The sequence below is a fragment of the Martes martes genome, assembly GCF_963455335.1.
Source record: "Martes martes genome assembly, chromosome: 11".
Classification (NCBI taxonomy): Eukaryota; Metazoa; Chordata; class Mammalia; order Carnivora; family Mustelidae; genus Martes; species Martes martes.
In genome coordinates, this window is record NC_137899.1 from 33,722,463 (window position 1) to 33,743,583 (window position 21,121).

General features: G+C 38.6%; 1 protein-coding gene across 1 annotated transcript in view; it reads right to left on the reverse strand.

Annotated features, from left to right (window-relative positions):
- ABCB1 (ATP binding cassette subfamily B member 1) overlaps positions 1 to 21,121 on the reverse strand; it is a 107,228-nt gene that overhangs the window by 50,705 nt on the left and 35,402 nt on the right. Inside the window, exons 8-12 of the mRNA XM_080818360.1 lie at positions 12,556 to 12,680; positions 3,097 to 3,268; positions 1,143 to 1,256; positions 889 to 999; positions 94 to 219 (exon numbers count right to left, since the gene is read on the reverse strand). Of these exons, the coding sequence (XP_080674486.1) occupies positions 94 to 219; positions 889 to 999; positions 1,143 to 1,256; positions 3,097 to 3,268; positions 12,556 to 12,680 (648 nt within the window). The remainder of the gene's footprint in view (positions 1 to 93; positions 220 to 888; positions 1,000 to 1,142; positions 1,257 to 3,096; positions 3,269 to 12,555; positions 12,681 to 21,121) is intronic.

The following is a 21,121-nucleotide window of genomic DNA, read 5'->3' on the forward strand; positions in this document are numbered from 1 at the left end:
CATGAGTTCTGTGCATTGCCAATTTGGAATGTGAGATGTGCCCGGGGTAAGTGCTGGTCGCCGAAGCATCGCTTTTGGCATGAGCCGCCTCACCGTGCCGTCTGTGGGGTCGTAGAGCCTTTGCATTAGCTGCACCGTTGTGCTTTTCCCGCAGCCGCTGTTCCCGACCAGCGCCACTGTCTGCCCGCTCTCCACCGTCAGGTTGAGGCCCTTCAAGATCTAACAGGGCAGAGGATCATAGGGGAAGGGAGGGAAAAATGAAACAAGATGAAACCAGAGAGGGAGACAGACCATAATAGACTCTTCATCCCAGGAACAAACTGAGGGTTGCTGGAGGGGAGGGGTGTGAGAGGGATGCGGTGGCTGCATGATGGACACTGGGGAGGGTATGTGCTATGGTGAGAAAAAATAAATTAAAAATAAAATAAAATAAAATAAAAAAGGAGATGTCTTTAAAAATAATAAAAATAGGGGTGCCTGGGTGGCTCAGTGGGTTAAAGCCTCTGCCTTTGGCTCAGGTCATGATCCCAGGGTCCTGGGATTAAGCCCCACATAGGGCTCTGTGCCCAGAGGGGAGCCTGCTTCCTCCTCTCTCTCTCTCTCTCTCTCTCTGCCTGCCTCTCTGCCTACTTGTGATGTCTGTCTGTCAAATAAATGAATAACATCTTTAAAAAAGTAATAATAATAAAAATAAATTTTAAAAAAAGATCTAACAGGACAAATGAGAAATAAACATAAGGGCAATGCACAGATCCTGGGACTATGAACTGACAGTTCAAGTAAAAACTAGGGGCACATATACATTTTAAAAAAATCACTAAAATAAAGTATCAGAAACCCTTCCTCCAATCCATGGTTGAATCACTGATGAATCAGGTATCACCATACCTTAACTTCCTTTCGAGATGGGTAACTGAAGTGAACATTTTTGAATTCCAAATTTCCCTTAATATTATCTGGTTTATGTCCATTCTTCGAATAGCTGTCAATGCTTGGCTTCTAAACAGAACACAGTTTCAGAAGATGACTAGGTTACACCAGCTATCTTTAGTGACATTTGTGGAGAGTGGGATAAAGCAATAAAGAAACTGACTTTTAATTAGAGAAACTTTGGCATGGATAAATGGCTAGCCCAGACTTACATTGTCAATTATCTTGAAGATTTCATAAGCGGCTCCTCTTGCGTTTGCAAATGCTTCAATGCTTGGAGATGCCTGTCCAATACTAAAAGCCCCAATTAATACAGAAAAGAAGACCTGAGGGATGTGAAGGAAAATCATCAAGTTACTTAGCATTTATTACAATTTTGTGCATACATCTTTCTTCTAACATAGTTAATTAAATTTTATTATTATTATTATTTGCTAATTCACTTTTAAAGCGGCAAGCCGACTTAGAGAGTCCTGGGTGTTAAAAACATTTTAAAAGTTTAAACCTGATTTACAATACAGGATTAGTCTTATTTGCTCAGTGAAGCAATGGAACAAGTTCCATGGAACCAGAATATAATAGAACATATATTTATTTAATGGCTAGTTATTTGGGTTTAGATCATCAGCTGGGCATAGAAGAAACAAACATCAAAATGAGTGTCAGGAGACCAAGGTCCAGATTCTGGATGAGCCCTAACTGGCTATATGTCTTCAGGGAATTCTCCTAGAGTCTCCAGGCTTTGATTTCTTCATTTGCCAAACTAGGCAGGACTCCATCTGTTCTCCTGACCTGGAAACCTTAGAGTGAAACGGCACATGCGAAAATATTTTGTAAATGAGAAAGCACACATCTAGGGCATTTTATCTTGATCAGGTTGTCTTCTTTCCTTCTACCAGACTGTGTACTCTCTGAGTGCTGATAAACAGGTTTTCTTTTTTTTTTTTCATTTTGCCCAAATGAAGTTGTTTTTCTTCAGGGTTACAGAGAACTAATATCACTATTCATTTCTTTCTAAATCACACAGGAATTACCCAATAATTTATACAGAAGAAATTTTGCTAAGTGATTCTTCATTCATTTTCCCAGTTAGAACTTACAACTACACTCAAAGTTATGGCAAGTATTCCTGCCATTGCCTTTTGGCAAAAGAGGGAGCAGAAACTTGAAAAGTCTACGTGGCTAACCCCAAATCATACAGTTAATAAGTGGCTGGAATTTGAGCCAAGTCAGCTTGATTTCAAATCCCAAGCTCTTACTCATATTCTGCATGCTTCCAGTTTGTGAAGCAGTTCTGGGATCAGTGAAACCAAAAATTGAAACTGCATATCTACATCACAAGGAAGTAGAACACATTTCTTATTACAACCTAGGCTCACCAATAACATTACTATCCTAATAAAGGCTTTTGGTAAAAGCCATTCTTAAGTAAATAGCCTTGCACATTTTGGATGACACAATTATTATAGCCACATTACAAACCTGGTTCCTAAAAAAGGGAACTGTTTTAAGGGACTCAACAAAATACGGTCACCAACAATATACTTGTGCTCAGCCTATGACAAAGGAATTGAGTGAATCTTCTAACAGTATGTACTTTCTTAGATCATGATACAGATTGAGCTTCGTTTATTAACTCTTTCATCATTTTTAAATAAAAGAGGATAACTCAAATGACAAGTTTCCTGTGCTTCTACAAAGTTCTATAAGGCACAGAACCTCCAAATAGAATATCCTTTAAGGAAGAGTAATAATACTTCCATAACTTTCCAAGGACGGACTAGCTGTTATTCAAAAGAATTTGAAAAACAGACAAATGGTGTATTTTGCCATTTGTCGTTGTGAATAGTCAATCAGAAAATAAAAAATGAAATGCTTACCATTGAGCCTGCCACAAAGAAATCACCTCAACAAATGAGAGTTCATGCTATAGAGATTAGTGATGTTAACACTATTTAGGCTGCAAGACAAACTGTGCAAGGGATCTGCAAAAAAGACACTCAATACATGTAATTTCCTTTCCACTTTTTAATCTAGTAGTACATGGCTCTTTGTATTATTCAATAGTTCTTCAATACCTATTCTCTAACATCACTCAAGCCAACACCCCTCAACTTCATTGGAATTTTTACAGGAGACTCATTTTCTTAAAATAACAGCACTTACAGTGAGTACTTGTCCAATAGAATATTCATGGGAGAGGACCAAGGAGGTCCCATACCAGAATGCCAGAGCATATGATGCATAGATCAACAGGAAAGCAGCACCAATAGAAATGTTGGCTGTGATAGCTTTCTTTATCCCAATTCTTTTAGCTTCTTCTAAGTTTTTGTTGTACCTGGGAGAAGTAACAAAAACTATCACGTCTACTCATAAATCATATGAAATGAGCCAAGACAGCATGATGGTTATTAAGTACTTAGAATGTGCCCAAACCCGTGGGAGGTGCTTAACATGTATTTTCTCCTTTTGTTCATGCATTGACCCTATGGTGTTAGCACTACTGTAATCCCTTCTTATAGAAGAGTAAATTTAGGCTTACTTATCTACAGAGACTAAATAATCTGGGGGAAAGTATTTTAAAGTTTCTTCCCTGGCCTTAGCAATAGTGAAATATGTGAAATAATGTTTAGTAAACTTCCAGATCTTGCACTGTTTCATAGGCGAGACAAAAGAGAAGCTACAAAAACATTTGTATTTTCCCTTTAAAATCTGCATACCATTTAAGTTTAATAATAAAAAGCAGATGTAAGGCTAGAAAGTGCTCAACACAAAGCCTATAAATCACTGAATGTTTAAAGAAACGTAAGGAAGATTCTTTTTTCTTTTTTTTTTTTTTTTTTAAATGCGGGCCCCCTTAGTTTATCTCCATGTCTCTTCTCTTAAGAAGAATCTTTGTAAATATAGAATCAAGGTAAAATTATTAGAGAAATAGGACAGATTATAACTGAGTCTTAAACATGTCTTTATCCTCTTAATCACATCTCCCTGGGAACTTAGACCATTGCCTTGTGGAAAGTGGAAGTTCATAACTGTAGAAAGAAATTACTTCCATATAAAATTAGTATTTTGAGGTCTTTGACCTATAAAACCATGACTATACAAATGTGTAGTAGTATATTATTTTTGTTGGAGGATTCACTCCCTGAGTTGGAATGTACAACAGCGATCAAGTTCTGTTCAGGTAAAGGCATGCATTCTTTCTTGCCTTGGTGACTTTTTTTAACTAGTTACGTTACCAGTTCAAAGCCTGCCAAATGAAATGTACATGACTACTATATCCACTAACAGACCAAATTTAAACAGAAATTTAAAGTGATAAAATAATAACACACTATTAGAATTTCTCTCTGTAAAAGCCTGTATTCCTAAATTGCCAGTTATAATCTTAGTATAAAAAAATTATTTTTAACTAAGGTGTTTCAATGGTTGATTATTTCCCACTTTTTGAGTTGACCTGAGGCAAAAGGTATAAGGAGGCATCAACAATAAGTAATTACAATTAAGGAACTTTAATGCATACGACTCACACCTTTACTATTACTTTCTATTAGTTCTTGCTTACCGAGACTAATGCAGAACTCATTTCACTGATATGTTGTTGTACCATGCAGCCAAAAGAAACAGTTTCAGAGGAAGAAGCAACAAGGAAGAAAATCATTTAGATCCAAGAGAAGATAAATGAGTAAAGGAAGAAGGTAAGGAGGAAGAAGACATCAACGATACTACTTTTATACAGACTTTTTGATTTATGTTTTGATAAAAATACCACCCTACAAAACCAGATATTAAAATCACCTACCCATTAAAAGTGTTAGTATGAGAATGGTAATTAAAGTCACAGTTCCTAAAATGGCTTAAAGATACATAACAAAAACACTGATATTGAGAAAAAAAATTCTTCTTATATATTTTGAAAAATATTTATCAGTGATACAAACAACCACTCATAAGAGCAAAAAACAATTTTAGTTAAGCAGAGAAATCAATACAAAGAGGTAAGATATACACAAGGGAGAAAAATATCATTTTAAAATCAAGGAGAATAAAGCTATTCTTATACTATGGAATGGAACTCATTTTAAATTCTGGTTAGATTTCCATTCCAAGAGAGCCAGCTTCCTCCTACACCTGTTAATTGGAAGAGAAAGTCAGACTAAGACCTTAATTACTTGTCCATGCAAAAGCAGAGAAAGGGAGGGAAAGAACTAAAAAGAAAACTGAAGGCTTGCATTTGGCCTAAGAATAATTTTAGCAATCCTGCTTCCAAATTACGTCTGAAATCTAGGTACCTGTCTCCCCTCTCCTACCTGCAGTCCATGTCAGGCCACCATAAAAGCCTTTTCAGCCAGGCTACAACAACAGCCTTTCCACCGGTCTCCCTGCCTCCTCCTCTCTCTCTCTCTCTCTCTCTCTATATATATATATATATTTATATACACACACAGATATATATATATATCTGTATATGTACATATATCTGTATATATATATCTGTGTGTGTGTATATATATATATCTGTATATCTGTATATCTATATATATCTGTATATGTACAGATATATATATATCTGTATATGTACTGTGATTGGTTTGGTGAACGAAGGAGAGCAGTTAAAAAAATTATATATATATCTGTATATGTACATATACAGCAAACCAATCACAGACAGAAATGATCTTAAAACATCATTCCTGGGGTGCCTGGGTGGCTCAGTGGGTTAAGCCTCTGCCTTTGGCTCAGATCCTGATCTCAGGGTCCTGGGATCAAGCCCCACATGGGGGAGTCTCTGCTCAGCAGAGGGCCTGCTTCCTCCTCTCTCTCTACCTGCCTCTCTGCCTACTTGTGATCTCTATCACATAAATAAATAAAATCTTTTAAAAAAAAAATAAATAAATAAAACATCATTCCTTTGTTTAAGACCCTCAACCACTTCCCTGTGCCCTTGGAGTCAAATCCTAACTCTTCCATGGCCCTCACTGCCTTCAACAGCCTCTCTTCTCCATCTCCCCTCACTCAACTTAGCTCCTGGCATACAAGCCTTATGGTATTTTCTAGAACATACCAAATTTTGCCACCTCTGGAAATTTGGAAGACTCTTTTATCCCTAATCCCATCAGGGTAGGCTCTTCTTCTTCCTTCAAGTCTCAGCCTAGATGAAACCTTGTCAGAGAGGCCTCCCCATCTGCCATATTTAAAGTAAAATTTCCGGGGCACCTGGGTGGCTCAGTGGGTTAAGCCTCTGCCTTCAGCTCAGGTCATGATCTTAGGGTCCTGAAATCGAATCCCACATCAGGCTCTCTGCTCAGCAGGGAGCCTGCTTCTCCCTCTCTCTCTGCCTGCTGCTCTGCCTACTTGTGATTTCTGTCAAATAAATAAATAAAAATCTTTAAAAAAATTAAACAACAACAAAAATAAAGTAAAATTTCCCTCCTCACCCTTATTAGCACACTATTTGATTCTTTCATTGCACATTTTAAAAAGCTGATAATTTCATTAATTTCTTGAGTGATTTCTTTCTTATCTTCCTTTCTACTTTCCTCTCTTCCCTTTTTCTCCACCTTATTCTTCGGACTAAGGATCCTTAGAGGGAAAAGTTCTTCTATTTTCAATTAACTACTGAAAACCCAGAGTGTAGTGCAGTACATGTAGTAGACACTGGCCCCAACTGCTGAATGAATGAACTTACAAGACATGGCCAACTGGAAAGAAAATGAGGCCAGTATGTCGTAGTCCTGAATCTACTCTTACTTTAAAGACAAAACTGATTTCCAATTTGCCAGGGTAGAATATCCCTTCAAAGACACATCCCAATAACTAATATCTTCTGAAGAAATGATGCCACACATAAAATCAATCTCTGAATACAGTTAGATGTGCCCATTTGCTTAGTCTTTTTTTTTTTAATATCTCTGAGACATGGTTTTTTTTTTTTTTTAAAGATTTATTTATTTATTTATTTGACAGATAGAGATCACAAGTAGGCAGAGAGGCAGGCAGAGAGAGAGAGGAAGCAGGCTCCCCGCTGAGCAGAGAGCCCGATGTGGGGGCTCCATCCCAGGACCCTGGGATCATGACCCAAGCCAAAGGCAGAGCCTTTAACCCACTGAGCCACCCAGGTGCCCCTCATTTGCTTATTCTTAGAATAAAAATTTAATCCCCATCTTCTTTAGGAAAAAAAAAAAAAAAACCTTCACTCATTTAAACTTTTACTGAACTAAAATGATCAGATTTATGTAATTTCTGAAGCCCGGACTTAACTTCCACGATGTCTTTTCCCTCCTTACTGATGTTATATCCCATACATAATAATAATTTTTATTGCTAATAATAATGTCTTTTTAAAATTATCATATTCATCAAATTTAGGACATCATTAATTGGGGGGAATTAGTGTTATTCTATTATTTTATGTAGCATTAAGGAATTTAGTCGGACACTCCATCTCCAGCTGGGACCCAAAGGGCTATAGCCTCAGTATAAAAAGCACATACCCCAGGGAGAGTGACTGCAGGGGAACTCGTACATCTCAACCCTGGCTTCAAGTAAAGGGAGGAAAAAACAACTCCCTGAGAATTTTGAACCACAGATGACACTCACGCAGGTCTGAACTATAAATTCACACTCCTGGTGTGGTTCAAAAACTCCTAGACAAAGAATTTCATGTCAGGTGGTCTCAGGTCAATACCATCCCCAGGGAATGGCAGAAGCAAATGCAAATCCTGCCTATAAGAAGCGATTTCAATCCAGATTCACGGCAATTCTAAGATGGCACTGATTGTAGGATTTATCTTAATTTCAGCATCATGATAGAAAAATGTGCATCTTAGAATCAATGGAATTCTGTTTATTATCTTATCATTCATTGCTGGTTTCACAGGATTTTTCTCTGAATTGTGATTAGATGCCCAGACATCTCACTGAGCATTGTTAGGCTGCAGAATCTACTGGAATTTCCGTGCATACAATCATACCACCTGTGAATAATGACAATTTTCCTTCTTGTTTTCCAACCCTTCTAGCTTTTCTTTTTTATTTTCTTAAAAAGATTTTATTTATTACTTATTTGACAGAGACAGAAAGAAAGAGGGAACACAAGCAGGGAGAAGCAGGTGTCCCACTGAGGAGGGAGCCCCATGTGGGGCTTGACCCAGGACTCCGGGATCAGGACCTGAGCCAAAAGCAGACGCTCAACCAACTGAGCCACCCTCTCTTCAGATCGCCTAAGTCTTCCGCCTTTTTTTGTTTTATTTTTATTACTCTTACTCTTATTTGTTCCAGTGGGTGTTATCTACTGGATAACACTAAATAGAAAAAAATGCTAGCAGATATACCCATTTCATTCATTATTTTAAGGAATGCTTTGCACGTTGCACCTTAAGTATGATGTTCCCTTATCTAGCTCTGATTTATACTCTATATTAAGAAAATTCTTACTCCTAGCTTTGAGATTTTGTCCTAAATCATATGTAATTAATGCTTTTCCCCCACCCATCAATACAAAACATTTATTCCTTTCAATCTCTTAATGCGCTTAATTATATTAATAGATTTCCTGATGTTAAACCATCTTTGCACTCATGGGAGAAAGCTCATAAGTTCAAGATTTTTTTTTTTTTTTTTTTTAAGATTTTATTTATTTATTTGACAGACAGAGATCACAAGTAGGCAGAGAGGAAGGCAGAGAGAAAGAGAGGAGGAAGCAGGCTCTCTGCTGAGCACAGAGCCCGATGTGGGATTCGATCCCAGGACCCTGGGATCATGACCTGAGCGAAAGGCAGAGGCTTTAACCCACTGAGCCACCCAGGTGCCCCAGTTCAAGATTTTTTTTAATCTTATGATATTTTCACGTGGATTTGTTTAGCTAATAATTTATGTAAACCCTCTGCATCTATGTTTTAGGTGAAACTGCTTAATAATTTTCCTTTCTCATATATCTGCCTGATTGTGGTTTCAAAGTTACACTGGCCTCATAAGATGAATTCACAACTTTCTCTCTATATATATTTTTCTCATTCTCTAAAACAATTTCTATAACATAGCTTTATCTCTTTCTTGAAGTTTTGGGAGAACTTGTCTGTAAAATTATGTGGACTCTGGGTTTTGCTGTGTATGTAAGGGCAGAACATGGAGATTTTTAACTTTGGATTCAATTCTTTTAGTGACTGTAGGTCTACTCAAGTTTTCTTCCTCCAAAGTGAGAGTTTAAGCCTATATATTTCTAGGATATTGTCTATTTCATTAGGGTTTTAAAATTTATTGGTATAAACCTGTACTTTTTAAAAATAGTTTTTTTAAATCTGTAGCAATTTGTCCTTATTCATTTTTAAATTCTTGATTAAATTTGCAAAATACGTGGTTATTTGTCTTTTTGAAGAATTGGTTTATGGATTTGTCAAGCCTTCTGCTTTCTTACATTTATTTTCTAGTCAGTTACTTATTATTCCCTCCCTATACTTCTTTTATTCCACTGTTCTTTTTCTAAGTTCTTATTTTGGATGCTTAATTAATTTTCAGTAATTTTTCATTTCTTCTACTGGATACCCTAATGGTTTCATTGGACTAAGATTCATTTTTAATGTGAAATCCTCAGTTTTGGAGAGAGCGCACTCTGTCATTCACAGTTTAATAAATTCAGGCCCTAAGTGTACCTGAGGGTGAGGCTTGAGATTTTCATTTCTATAAGGAAATCAGAAACTAGGCAGAAGCAGAAAAGTTTAATTTGTCACCCTATGTTGGTGGACATATTCTTTCTCTGGTCTACTTTTCCACTGAGAAAAACTGGAAAAGAATCTGAGTTCAAAACTTCATTCTCTGTTTGCTCAAACATTAACTATTCAGAGAAGACTTCTCCGAATAATCTCTCTAAATAGTACCCTCTATGACTCTAAAAGAATATTTTATATCCCCAAGTAACATCCGCCCAACTGATATATTAGGTAGTTTGTTATTTGTGGTTGTCTTTACCCTTCCCCTCCCCTTGAAAGAATTTAACTTCCAAACAGGAAGGATTATATTTAATTGGATGCTTGCCTGATCCTTAAGCAAGATTTCTCATTTTATTTGTCAGAAATATTTTAAGGCAAAAGCAAAGAACTGACAGAACATAGTTATTACTCTCCTTTGAACTATGGAGCTTAGTCATCACAAATTATTCTCAAGAAGACACCTTTGTGGGTACGAAATCTATCGTATGAACAAAAGTATACTAAAAACACACAGGTACAGTATAAAAAATAATTATGCAGTGAACACCATGTCACTCAGTTGACCACAACTGAGGTCAAGAAATAGGATACTACCACAATTACAGAAACCCCCACTATGTGTCTCACTCTTATTACCCACACCTCCTCTCCCCAAGGGTAATTATCATTCTGACTTACCACATAAGAATGGTAGTTTTCCTTATGGCTCTACCAACAATGTATAATGTTCCAAACAATATAGTTTAGTGTTTCCTAATATCCAAATACTCGTATATTCATAACATTAAAATACTATATCAGATTGTAGCATATATTCAATTATCACATATATTCAATAAAGTCTGTCAATGTTTAGAAATCAATGGATCTGATGAATATTATATATTGCAATAAATTAACCATTGACACTCTCAGAAATTTAATAAAAGGGGACAGTTGCAAAAAAAATACTAAGCAAAACATAATAAAGATTTTGAAATTTTGTACAGATGTGCTTTTTAGTTATATTTTTGTCTTCCAAATAATGGAGCACAACCCTACTGATGAGGAGCCCCAGCAAGAGGAGAAAATAACCACAGAATAAAATGTATTGTTAGAGGGGCGCCTGGGTAGCTCAGTCGGTTAACCATCCACCTTCAGCTCAGGTCATGATCTTGGGGTTCTGGGATTGAGCCCCACATTGGATTCTCCACTCAGCAAGGAGTTTGCTTCTCTCTTCCACTCTACTTCTGTGTGCTCTTTCTCTCTCAAATAAATAAAACCTTTAAAAAAATTGGATCCTCAAATATAGTGATCTGAAGGGGCATGTGCACCCTAATGTTTACAGCAGCAATGTCCACAATAGCTAAACTATGGAAAAAGCCTAGATGTTGAAGAAGTGGTGTATATATATACAATGGAATACTATGCAGCCATCAAAAGAAATGAAATCATGCCATTTGCAATGAGGTAGATGGAACTAGAGGCTATTATGCTAAGCGAAAGAAGTCAATCAGAGAAAGACGATTACCATATGATCTCACTGATATGAGGAATTTGAGAAACAAGATAGAGGATCATAGGGGAAGGCAGGGGGAAATGAAACAAGATGAAACCAGAGAGGGAGACAAGCCATAAGAGACTCTCAATCTCAGGAAACAAACTGTGGGTTGCTGGAGGACAGGGGGGTGGAAGGGATGGGGTGGTTGGATAATGGACCCTGGGGAGGGTATGTGCTATGGTGAATGCTGTGAATTGTATAAGACTGATGAATCACAGACTATACCCCTAAAACAAGTAATATATTTTATGTTAATTTTTTTTAAAAGTAACAAAAAGGAATTTTAAAAAAGTGTCTCTTGATCTTATACAAAATACTCATTTAGTATTAGAGAACCAAGAATTGACTTAATGGGGAAAAATTATCACCAGATATAAAATATGTTTCAGCCTTAAGAAACTATTTTATTAATTAACAAGTCAGGAAATGACAGATGTTGGCGAGGATGCGGAGAAAGGGGAACCCTCCTACACTGTTGGTGGGAATGCAGTCTGGTGTAACCACTCTGGAAAACAACATGGAGGTTCCCCAAAAAGTTGAAAATAGAGCTACCCCATGACACAGCAATTGCACTACTGGGTATTTGGCCTGAAGATACAAATGTAGTGATCTAAAGGGGCACCTGCACCCCAATGTTTATAGCAGCAATATCCACAACAGCCACACTATGGAAAGAACCTAGATGTCCAGCAACAGATGAATGGTTAAAGAAGATGTGGTATATATATATACAATGGAATACTACACAGCCATCAAAAGAAATGAAATCTTGCCATTTGCAATGACATGGATGGAACTAGAGGGTATTATGCTTAGCGAAATAAGTCAATCAGAGAAAGACAATTATCATATGATCTCTCTGATATGAGGAATTTGAGAGGCAGGGTGGGTAGGGAAGGAAAAAATGAAACAAGATGGGATCGGGAGGGAGACAAACCGTAAGAGACTCTTAATCTCAAAAACAAACTGAGGGTTGCTGGGGGTTGGGGGGTATGGAGAGGGTGGTTGGGGTATGGACACTGAGGAGGGTATGTGCTATGGTGAGTGCTGTGAAATGTGTAAGCCTGATGATTCATAGACCTATACCCTGGGGCAAATAATACATTTTATGTTAATAAAAATAATTTAAAAAAAGAGACTATTTTATTTTCACTACCCATCTAGAACATTCTAGAAAATGTTTTGAATTAGCAGATACAAGAAGAGTACAACTAAAATTACAACTCTTCCAGAATATTAGCTATACTGTATAATATCCTGGAAGCTTTTTAAAAATACACACACACAGACACCCTTATATTCAATACTGTCAAATTGAAAGCCATATAAAATGAAACAATTTAAAATTACTGGCAACTTAAAATAAAAAACTCAAACCTTTCAAGTTCTTTCTTTTGTCCTCCAAAGGCAATTACCGTTCTGATGGCTGCTAAGACCTCTTCAGCTACTGCTCCAGCTTTTGCATATGCCAAGAGTTCTTTATCAGTAAAAGAAGACAGTATCTGTTGAAAAATGCAATTTCAGGTCATTTAAAATTTTTTTAAATTTTTTATCTTTTGTAAAACAAAAATAAGTATATACACCAATGATCCATGTATATTAACATATGTATAGAATAAGGCCTGCTGGGGCGCCTGGGTGGCTCAGTGGTTTAAAGCCTCTGCCTTCAGCTCAGGTCATGATCCCGGGGACCTGGGATCAAGCCCCACATCGGGCTCTCTGCTTACCAGGGAGCCTGCTTCCTCCTCTCTCTCTGCCTGCCTCTCTGCCTACTTGTGATCTCTGTCTGCCAAATAAATAAATAAAATCTTTAAAAAAAAAAAAAAAAGAATAAAGTCTGCCTTTCATTCGTCTTTGTCATGATGTTCTAAGTATACATATTCACACTGTTAGCCACTTCAAATTCTTTCTGGACTGAGATGGTATACAATATTTAAACATTTTTATTTTCTCACCCATTTTCTCATTTTATTTTCTCATGGATCTTCATCTAAAGAAATAAAACTGGGGCTTTGGGAAGATCTTCAAGTTCAGAAAAGGAGGTATATATGATAATCATAAACAAAATAAGAAAAAAGGCAATATTACATAAAGGAAATGCAGTATGAGCTGAACACAGCAATTGCTAATTGCTCTCTGGATCGGAAGTGTCAAGGTGGAAGACCAGAAAAACGCAGAGGATAAAGCGCAGAGCGGTGCTTGGATTTCAAGGTTCCCCGGGGGCCAGAGGAAGGAGAGAGTTCCCCTTTGCTGGTGCTCTTGAGCCAAACAATGTACTCAGCCACCAGGGAGATCTTTATTTTATGCTCGCTCCATGATCCTTCTGCTTGGTTCCTGAGCATTTATTCTGTGGAATGGTCCTGGGTGGATTCTATACACGGGATCTCATTTACTCTTCTCAGCTGCACAGTGAGGTAGGTATTATTTTTCCCACTTTGTATATGAGGAAGCGAAGAGGTGAAAAGTTAAAGTAATTTGCTGAGTGAAATAGGTAAGATTCTAAGCTGAGTCCATATGGCTGCAAAGCCTGAATTAACAGACAGGAGGGAGCATGAACCTCTCTCCATCTGCAACCAGGCACTGACATACGAATGTGCTCCTGGAGGGCCCTGTTGTGAAAATGGGATCAACTAGCACAGGCAAAGGACTCTGTTACTATTTGTCCCTGGAATGCCTATGTCCTCAGACACTGAAGGGTTACATGCAAGCGATTAGTAATAAAGTTGGAATTAAACAGTTACACTCTTTCAATAGGTAATTTAGAGACATTTGCAGACTCATTTATACAAGGAGTATCAGTAAAAAGCACAAAGTTGTTTTGATTTTAACAGCACTTCTTTTTTTGCTGTGTGTTAATGTAAAAGGAGCTGTGACCGATTTAAGAATGAAACTCATGATGTTGAGTTCACAAATGTGTGACTACTGTGAGGAAACTGTGGTTAATCTGATTGCCTTAGGAGCCTGTTATGCAGAAGTTGACAGACCACTGGTAAGACCAGCTGAGATGAGAGCAACTCGGGAAGAATTCTTACAGGAGGCGCAAAAGAGGTCAAAAGTGAAAAAAGGAACCTTTTTGATAATGCACCCGGCGGTCTCCCCACATCCACCCCCGTCATTCTTAGGCTGACATTTAGTGAACATGTGTCCCATGAGAAGACAGGATTCCTGAATGCACATGCTTGGAAAGGAGGACACGTCTCCTTTTCCTCAGATCTATTCAGCTTATTCCATCCAACCTATGTACTCTGAGATATCTTAACCCCTTATCCTTAAATACACCCCATGACAACCCGTCAGGGAGGCAGATTTGAGAAATTTTCACCTCCTTGTTTGGCATCCTGTAATAAAACCCTTTCTCTCTGCCACAAAAGTGGTGTCCGTGTTTGGCATGCAGGACATCAGGCAAAGACCCTTGTCCAGTAAGAAGAATGGGCGGGTGAAGGCAATGAACATTTATTAATCATGTTCTATGTGCAAATATGGTGCCACATATACCTACCTTTGGCACCCAAAGCAATAACCCAGTTATGCACTAGACCTTCCTGATGTCTTAAAGCAACTCAAAGGAAGCAGAATTTGCCACCCCAAATGTGCCCCTTTGGCATATTATTTTCTTGGACTGAAGGCTTAGATCTGTTTTATTTTAGGGTTAATTTCAATACTCCTTCCACCTGCCTCTCTTTCTCCTCTTCCTTTGAGACTCCACTGGTGGCAAATGTTGGAATTTCTGTTATTGTTCCACAGGTCCCTGAAGCTCTTTTCATTTTCTTTCTGTTTCAGAGTTCAGTGAATTCTGCAGTTCTCTCTCCAGGTACCGATTCTCTTCTGTCATGACCACTCAGGGAGACCGAGACCGTCCACCACGACCCCGAGTTTTGCTGTTGTATCCTTCCGTTTTCTCATTTTATTTCATCCTGTTTTTAGACCTCCTACTTCACTGCTGATATTGCCTGTTTTTTCTTCTATTTCGAGAGGATGTGTAATTGATTCATGTAGCACTTTTATGGTGGCTGTTTCAAAACTCCACGTCCAATAATTCTAATATGTGATTTATCTCAGTGTGTCAGTTCATTGTTTTTTGTTTCTTGGTTTTTTGTTGTTGTTGTTGTTGTTGTTGTTTTCCTCATTGAAGCTGTGCTTTTCTTGGTTCTTCATACAGCAAGTGACATTTTACTGTATCCTGGACATTTTGTCTGGTATGCTAGGAGAAAGGGTCCTGTTTAAATCTTTAATTTTTAACAAGTGGTTACCTTGTGTGGGCTGAGCCTGAAATTCCTGGCCTACTTTTGGGAGCTGTGTTTCCAGTGGCAGTTTCCTGTTCAGAGGCTTTGTGCGTTATTTTGGTTAGCATGGTGTATCTCGAGTTGCTAGCACTCCTGATGGCCTCTGTTTCTGCCACCTGAGGGAGTGGAAATGCGTTCTAGAAGGTTAGACCACTGGCCATCTCTCTCGGTGGAGGCAGTGTGTGGTGGTTCCCCTTGCCTGTGCCCTCTAGCTGCTGCCCTGTCTCTGGGTGGAAACTGCACTCGTCTGAGGCTGCTTACTGGACAAGGAACCTTGCTGTGACTGGGTTCCTTCTTGTTCCTCCTTCCTGCCCCTGTTAGAGAGCAGAGCCTCGGCCTCACAGGGACAAAGAAGCTTCCAGACTGGGCCACATTTCTTTTTTATCATGACTGCTAACCAGAGAACTTATGAAATTAGTTTGAAAGCACACCAAAACTTCATGGCAGAGTGAGGATTAAAACTGAGGTCTCCAGCAATAAGCCTGCGGCTCCATTTATTAAATAAATAGTATCTGAAGCAATACATAGTTACTAAAAGATTAACTTTCTGTTTTCCTAACTTAACTAGAACAGACATCAATACACATTAAAGAGTTCTTTAATAAATACTGACATGAAGAGTTTGCCACCTGACTTGCTTCATGTTCCAGTATACAGAAAAATCAATTAATACACAAGATTTTGCCAAGTATTTCAGCTAATAGAGAAATGCTGTTTAACCACCAAGACTATCATTTACACGTTGTTGCTCTCAGCAATAAATTAACCAAGTCCTCAGAACCTCAGTTTCTTCCTGTGTTAAATAAAATAATACCGGGACGCCTGGGTGGCTCAGTTGGTTAAGCAGCTGCCTTCGGCTCAGGTCATGATCCCAGCGTCCTGGAATCGAGTCCTGCATCAGGCTCCTTGCTCAGCAGGGAACCTGCTTCTCCCTCTGCCTCTGCCTGCCACTCTGCCTGCCTGTGCTCGTTCGCTCTCTCTCCCCCTCTCTCTCTCTGACAAATAAATAAATAAAATCTTAAAAAAAAAATAAAATAATACCTACATTTCAGAAGGATAATACATATTTTCCTGACATACTGGATGCTCAATAAATGGTAGCTACTGGTATAATATCAAAATAATATCCATCCTACAGGGTAAAATTTTTACAACTTAATATTTACCATCTGATTTATTTTATGTTAGGCTTGACTACGTTTGGCCCACCAGTATCTTGTGTTTTGGCCAAATGAGTTTGTAGTGCTTTCTCTAAGTTGTGGTAAACGCAACAGAAACTACAAACTTGACCAATCTCTACTGCCATGCACTCTTACATCAAATCAATTTAAAATGAACACCCAGCCTTGAAAGGGAAAATAAGTTTTATAAGATCATCAGAGACCTGTGTGCAGAGGTGGGGAGGGCCAATGATACTCCTTTGCCTTTGTGATTGGGAGAAAAAACTGCAGGCTTGGATATACATGCACAGGGACTAGAAAGTATCTATTTCTCCAAAATTATTTTTATACCAATAGATTTAAATATGTTAAACACTAGAGAACCATTTATAACACTGACAGAACCGTTAAATCAATTTACAAATTAAATGAAACCTAAAAAAACCCTTAAAATCAATGTTAGTTAAATGGGACATATGTGTTGTTCGGTGAACTTAAAACTCTGTGAATATGGGATTTTTTTACAAAGCACACAGCTCTTTAAGAGTTGAGTGTGCCCGGACGTCTGGGTGGCTCAGTCAGTTAAGCATCTGCCTTTGGCTCAGATCATGATCCTGGGGTCCTGGGGTTGAGTCCCACATCAGGCTCCTTGATCAGCAAGGAGTCTGCTTCTCCCTCTGCCTGCTGTTCCCCCTGCTTGTGCTCTCTCCCTCTCTCTCTTTCTCTGACACAGAAATAAATAAAAAATCTTAAAAAAAAAAAAAAAAGAGTTGGGTGTGCCTTGGGACCCCTGGGTGGCTCAGTTAGCGAACTGCCTGCCTTCAGCTCAGGTCATGATCCCAGAGTCCTGGGACTGAGCCCCACGTGGGTCTCCTTGCTCAGCAGGGAACCTGTTTCTCCCTCTCCCTCTACTCCTATTCCACTGCCCCTCTCCCCTGCTTGTACTCTCTCTCTTTTGCTTGGCCTCTCTCTCTCAAAGAAATACATAAAATGTTAAAAAAAAAAAAAAAAAAAAAAAGAGGGGTGCCTGGGTGGCTCAGTGGGTTAAGCCTCTGCCTTCATGATCTCAGGGTCCTGGGATCAAGCCCTGCATCAGGCTCCCTGCTCAGGGAGACTGCTTCCCCTTCTCTCTCTGCCTGCCCCTCTGCCTACTTGTAATCTTTCTCTGTCAAATAAATAAATAAAATCTTTAAAAAAAAAAAAAAAGAGAGTCAAGCATGCCTTTTATATGAAGTCAGGCGATGAGATGTGAGAGCTACTTCTTTCTAGCTCAATCCTTTCTCAAATAACCACGTGGTCCAGGACACCATGGAGTCCAGACAGGGGTAAGACTTAGGGAGTTGACAGGCACTTATTCCCACTGATTTTGTTGTTTTTTTTTTAAGATTTTATTTATTTATTTGACAGAGAGAGATCCCAGTAGACAGAGGCAGGCAGAGAGAGAGAGAGAGAGAGAGGGAAGCAGACTCCCTGCTGAGCAGAGAGCCCGATGCGGGACTTGATCCCAGGACCCTGAGATCATGACCTGAGCCGAAGGCAGCGGCTTAACCCACTGAGCCACCCAGGCGCCCCTCCCACTGATTTTGAACAAAGGGTTTATGCCTGGGTGGCTCAGTCATTAAGCGGCTGCCTTCAGCTAGGGTCATGATCCGAGTGTCCTGGGATGGAGCCCCGCATCAGACTCTCTACTTGGCAGAAACCCGCTTCTCCCTCTCCTACTTCCCCTGCTTGTGTTCCCTCTCTTGCTGTGTCTCTCTTCAAATAAATAAATAAATTCTTTAAAAATAAATAAATAAATAAAACCAAGTATTAAAATGCTCCTACAGCTTCAGGACAATTTGGACCACGTCCCCAGGGAGGACCTCATGGAGCTGACCAGCTGAGGACAGGGTTTTGTTGCAGTTTTCCTGGAAATTTCCCTAAATAGCTTATTTTAACAAATAAATCAAAACACACCTAGTTAAAGTTCCAAATAGACCCCACTGTGAGCAAGGAGGAACTCTACAGAGGACAGACCTATGAGAAAAAGCAGCCAAAACACAACAGCAGTGCACACAGCATACACCACAAACACCTCCTAATGTACCAGACCCTGGACAGTGTATGATCCCTTCTTAATAGAGCATTACTCTCAGGAACAGGAAATCTACAAAATGACAAGATGGAAGAATTCTCCCCAAAAGATCAAGGAGAAACCAGAGCCAGGGAGTTTCTCAGAACAGATGTAAGCAATCTATCTGAACAAGAATTTAGAAAAATAGTCATAAGGATACTAGCTGGGGGGCACCTGGGTGGCTCAGTGGGTTAAGCCTCTGCCTTCGGCTCAGGTCATGATCTCAGGGTCCTGGGATCAAGCCCCACATCGGGCTCTCTGCTCAGCGGGGAGCCTGCTTACCACCCCCCCCCCCAACCTGCCTCTCTGCCGACTTGTTATCTCTGTCAAATGAATAAACAAAATCTTAAGAAAAAAAAAAGAATACTAGCTGGGCTTGAAAGACGTATAGACAACACCATAGAAACACTTGCTGCAGAGATAAAAGACTTAAAAATGAGTCAGGCCAAAATAAAAAATGCTGCAATAAATATTAGAGCAGAAACAAATGATATAAAAATTTTTTAAAAACCTGGTAGAACAGATCAATGATACTAGAAGCTGGTTCTTTGAAAGAATTAAGAAAATTGATAATTTTTTTGATAGATTATCAAAAAGAAAAGAGAAAGGACCCAAACAAATAAAATTACAAATGAGAGAGGAGAGATCACAACCAACACTGCAGAAATACAAACAATTATAAAAGAATATTATGAGCACCTCTATGCCAACAAATTGGACAATCACGAAGATACAGAAAAATTCCTAGAAACATACCAACTACCAAAACTGAAAGAGGAAGAAATACAAAACTTGAACAGACCCATAAGCAGCAAAGAAACTGAATCAGTAATCAAAAATCCCCCAACAAACAAGAGTCTAGGGGCTGGTGGTTTCCCAGGGGAATTCTACCAAATATTTAAAGAAGAGTTAATACTTATCCTTCTGAAACTGTTTCAAAATAATAGAAATTGAAGGAAAACTTCCAAACTCATTCTATGAGGCCAGCATTACCTTGATTCCAAAACCAAAGATCCCACTAAAAAGGAGAATTACAGACCAACATCCCTGATGAACATGGATACAAGAATTCTCAACAAGATATTAGCATATTGGATTCAACGGTACAATGAAAGAATTATTCCCCACCATCAAGTGAGATTTATTCCTGGACTTCAGGGATAGTTCAATATCTGCAAATCAATCAATATGAAAGACCACATGAATATTAGAAAGGATGTGAAGGAAAAAGTGAAACAAGATGGGATTGGGAGGGAGACAAACCATAAGAGACTCTTAATCTCACAAAACAAACTGATGGTTGCCAGGGGGAGGGGGGAAGGAGAGGGTTGTTGGGTTATGGACATTGGGGAAGGTATGTGCTATGGTGAGTGCTGTGAAGTGTGTAAACCTGGCAATTCACAGACCTGTACCCCTGGAGCTAATAATACATTATATGTTAGTAAAAAATTAAAAATTAAAAAAATAAAAAAAAATTAGGATCCTTTCAATAGGTACAGAAAATACATTTGACAAAATACAGCATCCTTTCTTGATAAAAACCCTCCAGAAAGTGGGGATAGAAGAACATACCATGACATCAGAAAGGCCATATATGAAAGTCCCACAGCTAATATCATCATCAATGGGGGAAAACGGGAAAAACCGGAGCTTTTCCTCTAAGATCAGGAACACAACAGGGATGTCCACTCTCACCACTGTTGTTCAACATAGTACTGGAAGTCCTAGCCTCAACAATCAGATAACAAAAAGAAATAAAAGGAACCCAAATTGGCCAGGAAGATGTCAAGCTTTCATTATTCATAGGTGACTATGATTTTCTCTGTAGAAAACCCAAGAGACTCCACCAGAAAATTGCTAGAACTGATACACAAATTCAGCCAAGTTGCAGGATATAAAATCAACATACAGAAATCTGTTGCATTTCTATACATAAATAGTGAAGCAGTAGAAAGAGAAATCAAGGTATCAATCCCATTTACAATTGCACAAAAAACCATAAGATACCTTGGAATAAATCTAATCAAAGAGGTAAAACATCTGTACTGAAAACTATAGAACACCTATGAAAGAAATTGAAGACACAAAGAAATGGAAAAACATTCCAGGCTCAGGGATTAGAAGAACAAATATTGTTATAATGTCTGTATTACCCAAAGCAATCTTCACAATGAATGCAATCCTGATCAAAATACCAAAATGCCACCAGTGTTTTTCACAGAACTAGAATAAACAATCCTTAAATTTGTATGAAACCAAAAAAGACCCTGAGTAAGCAAAGGAATGTTGAAAAAGAAAAGAAAAGCAGGAAGCATTACAATCTCAGGCTTCAAGCTCTTTACAAAGCTGTAATCATCAAGACAGCATGGCACTGGCACAAGAACAGA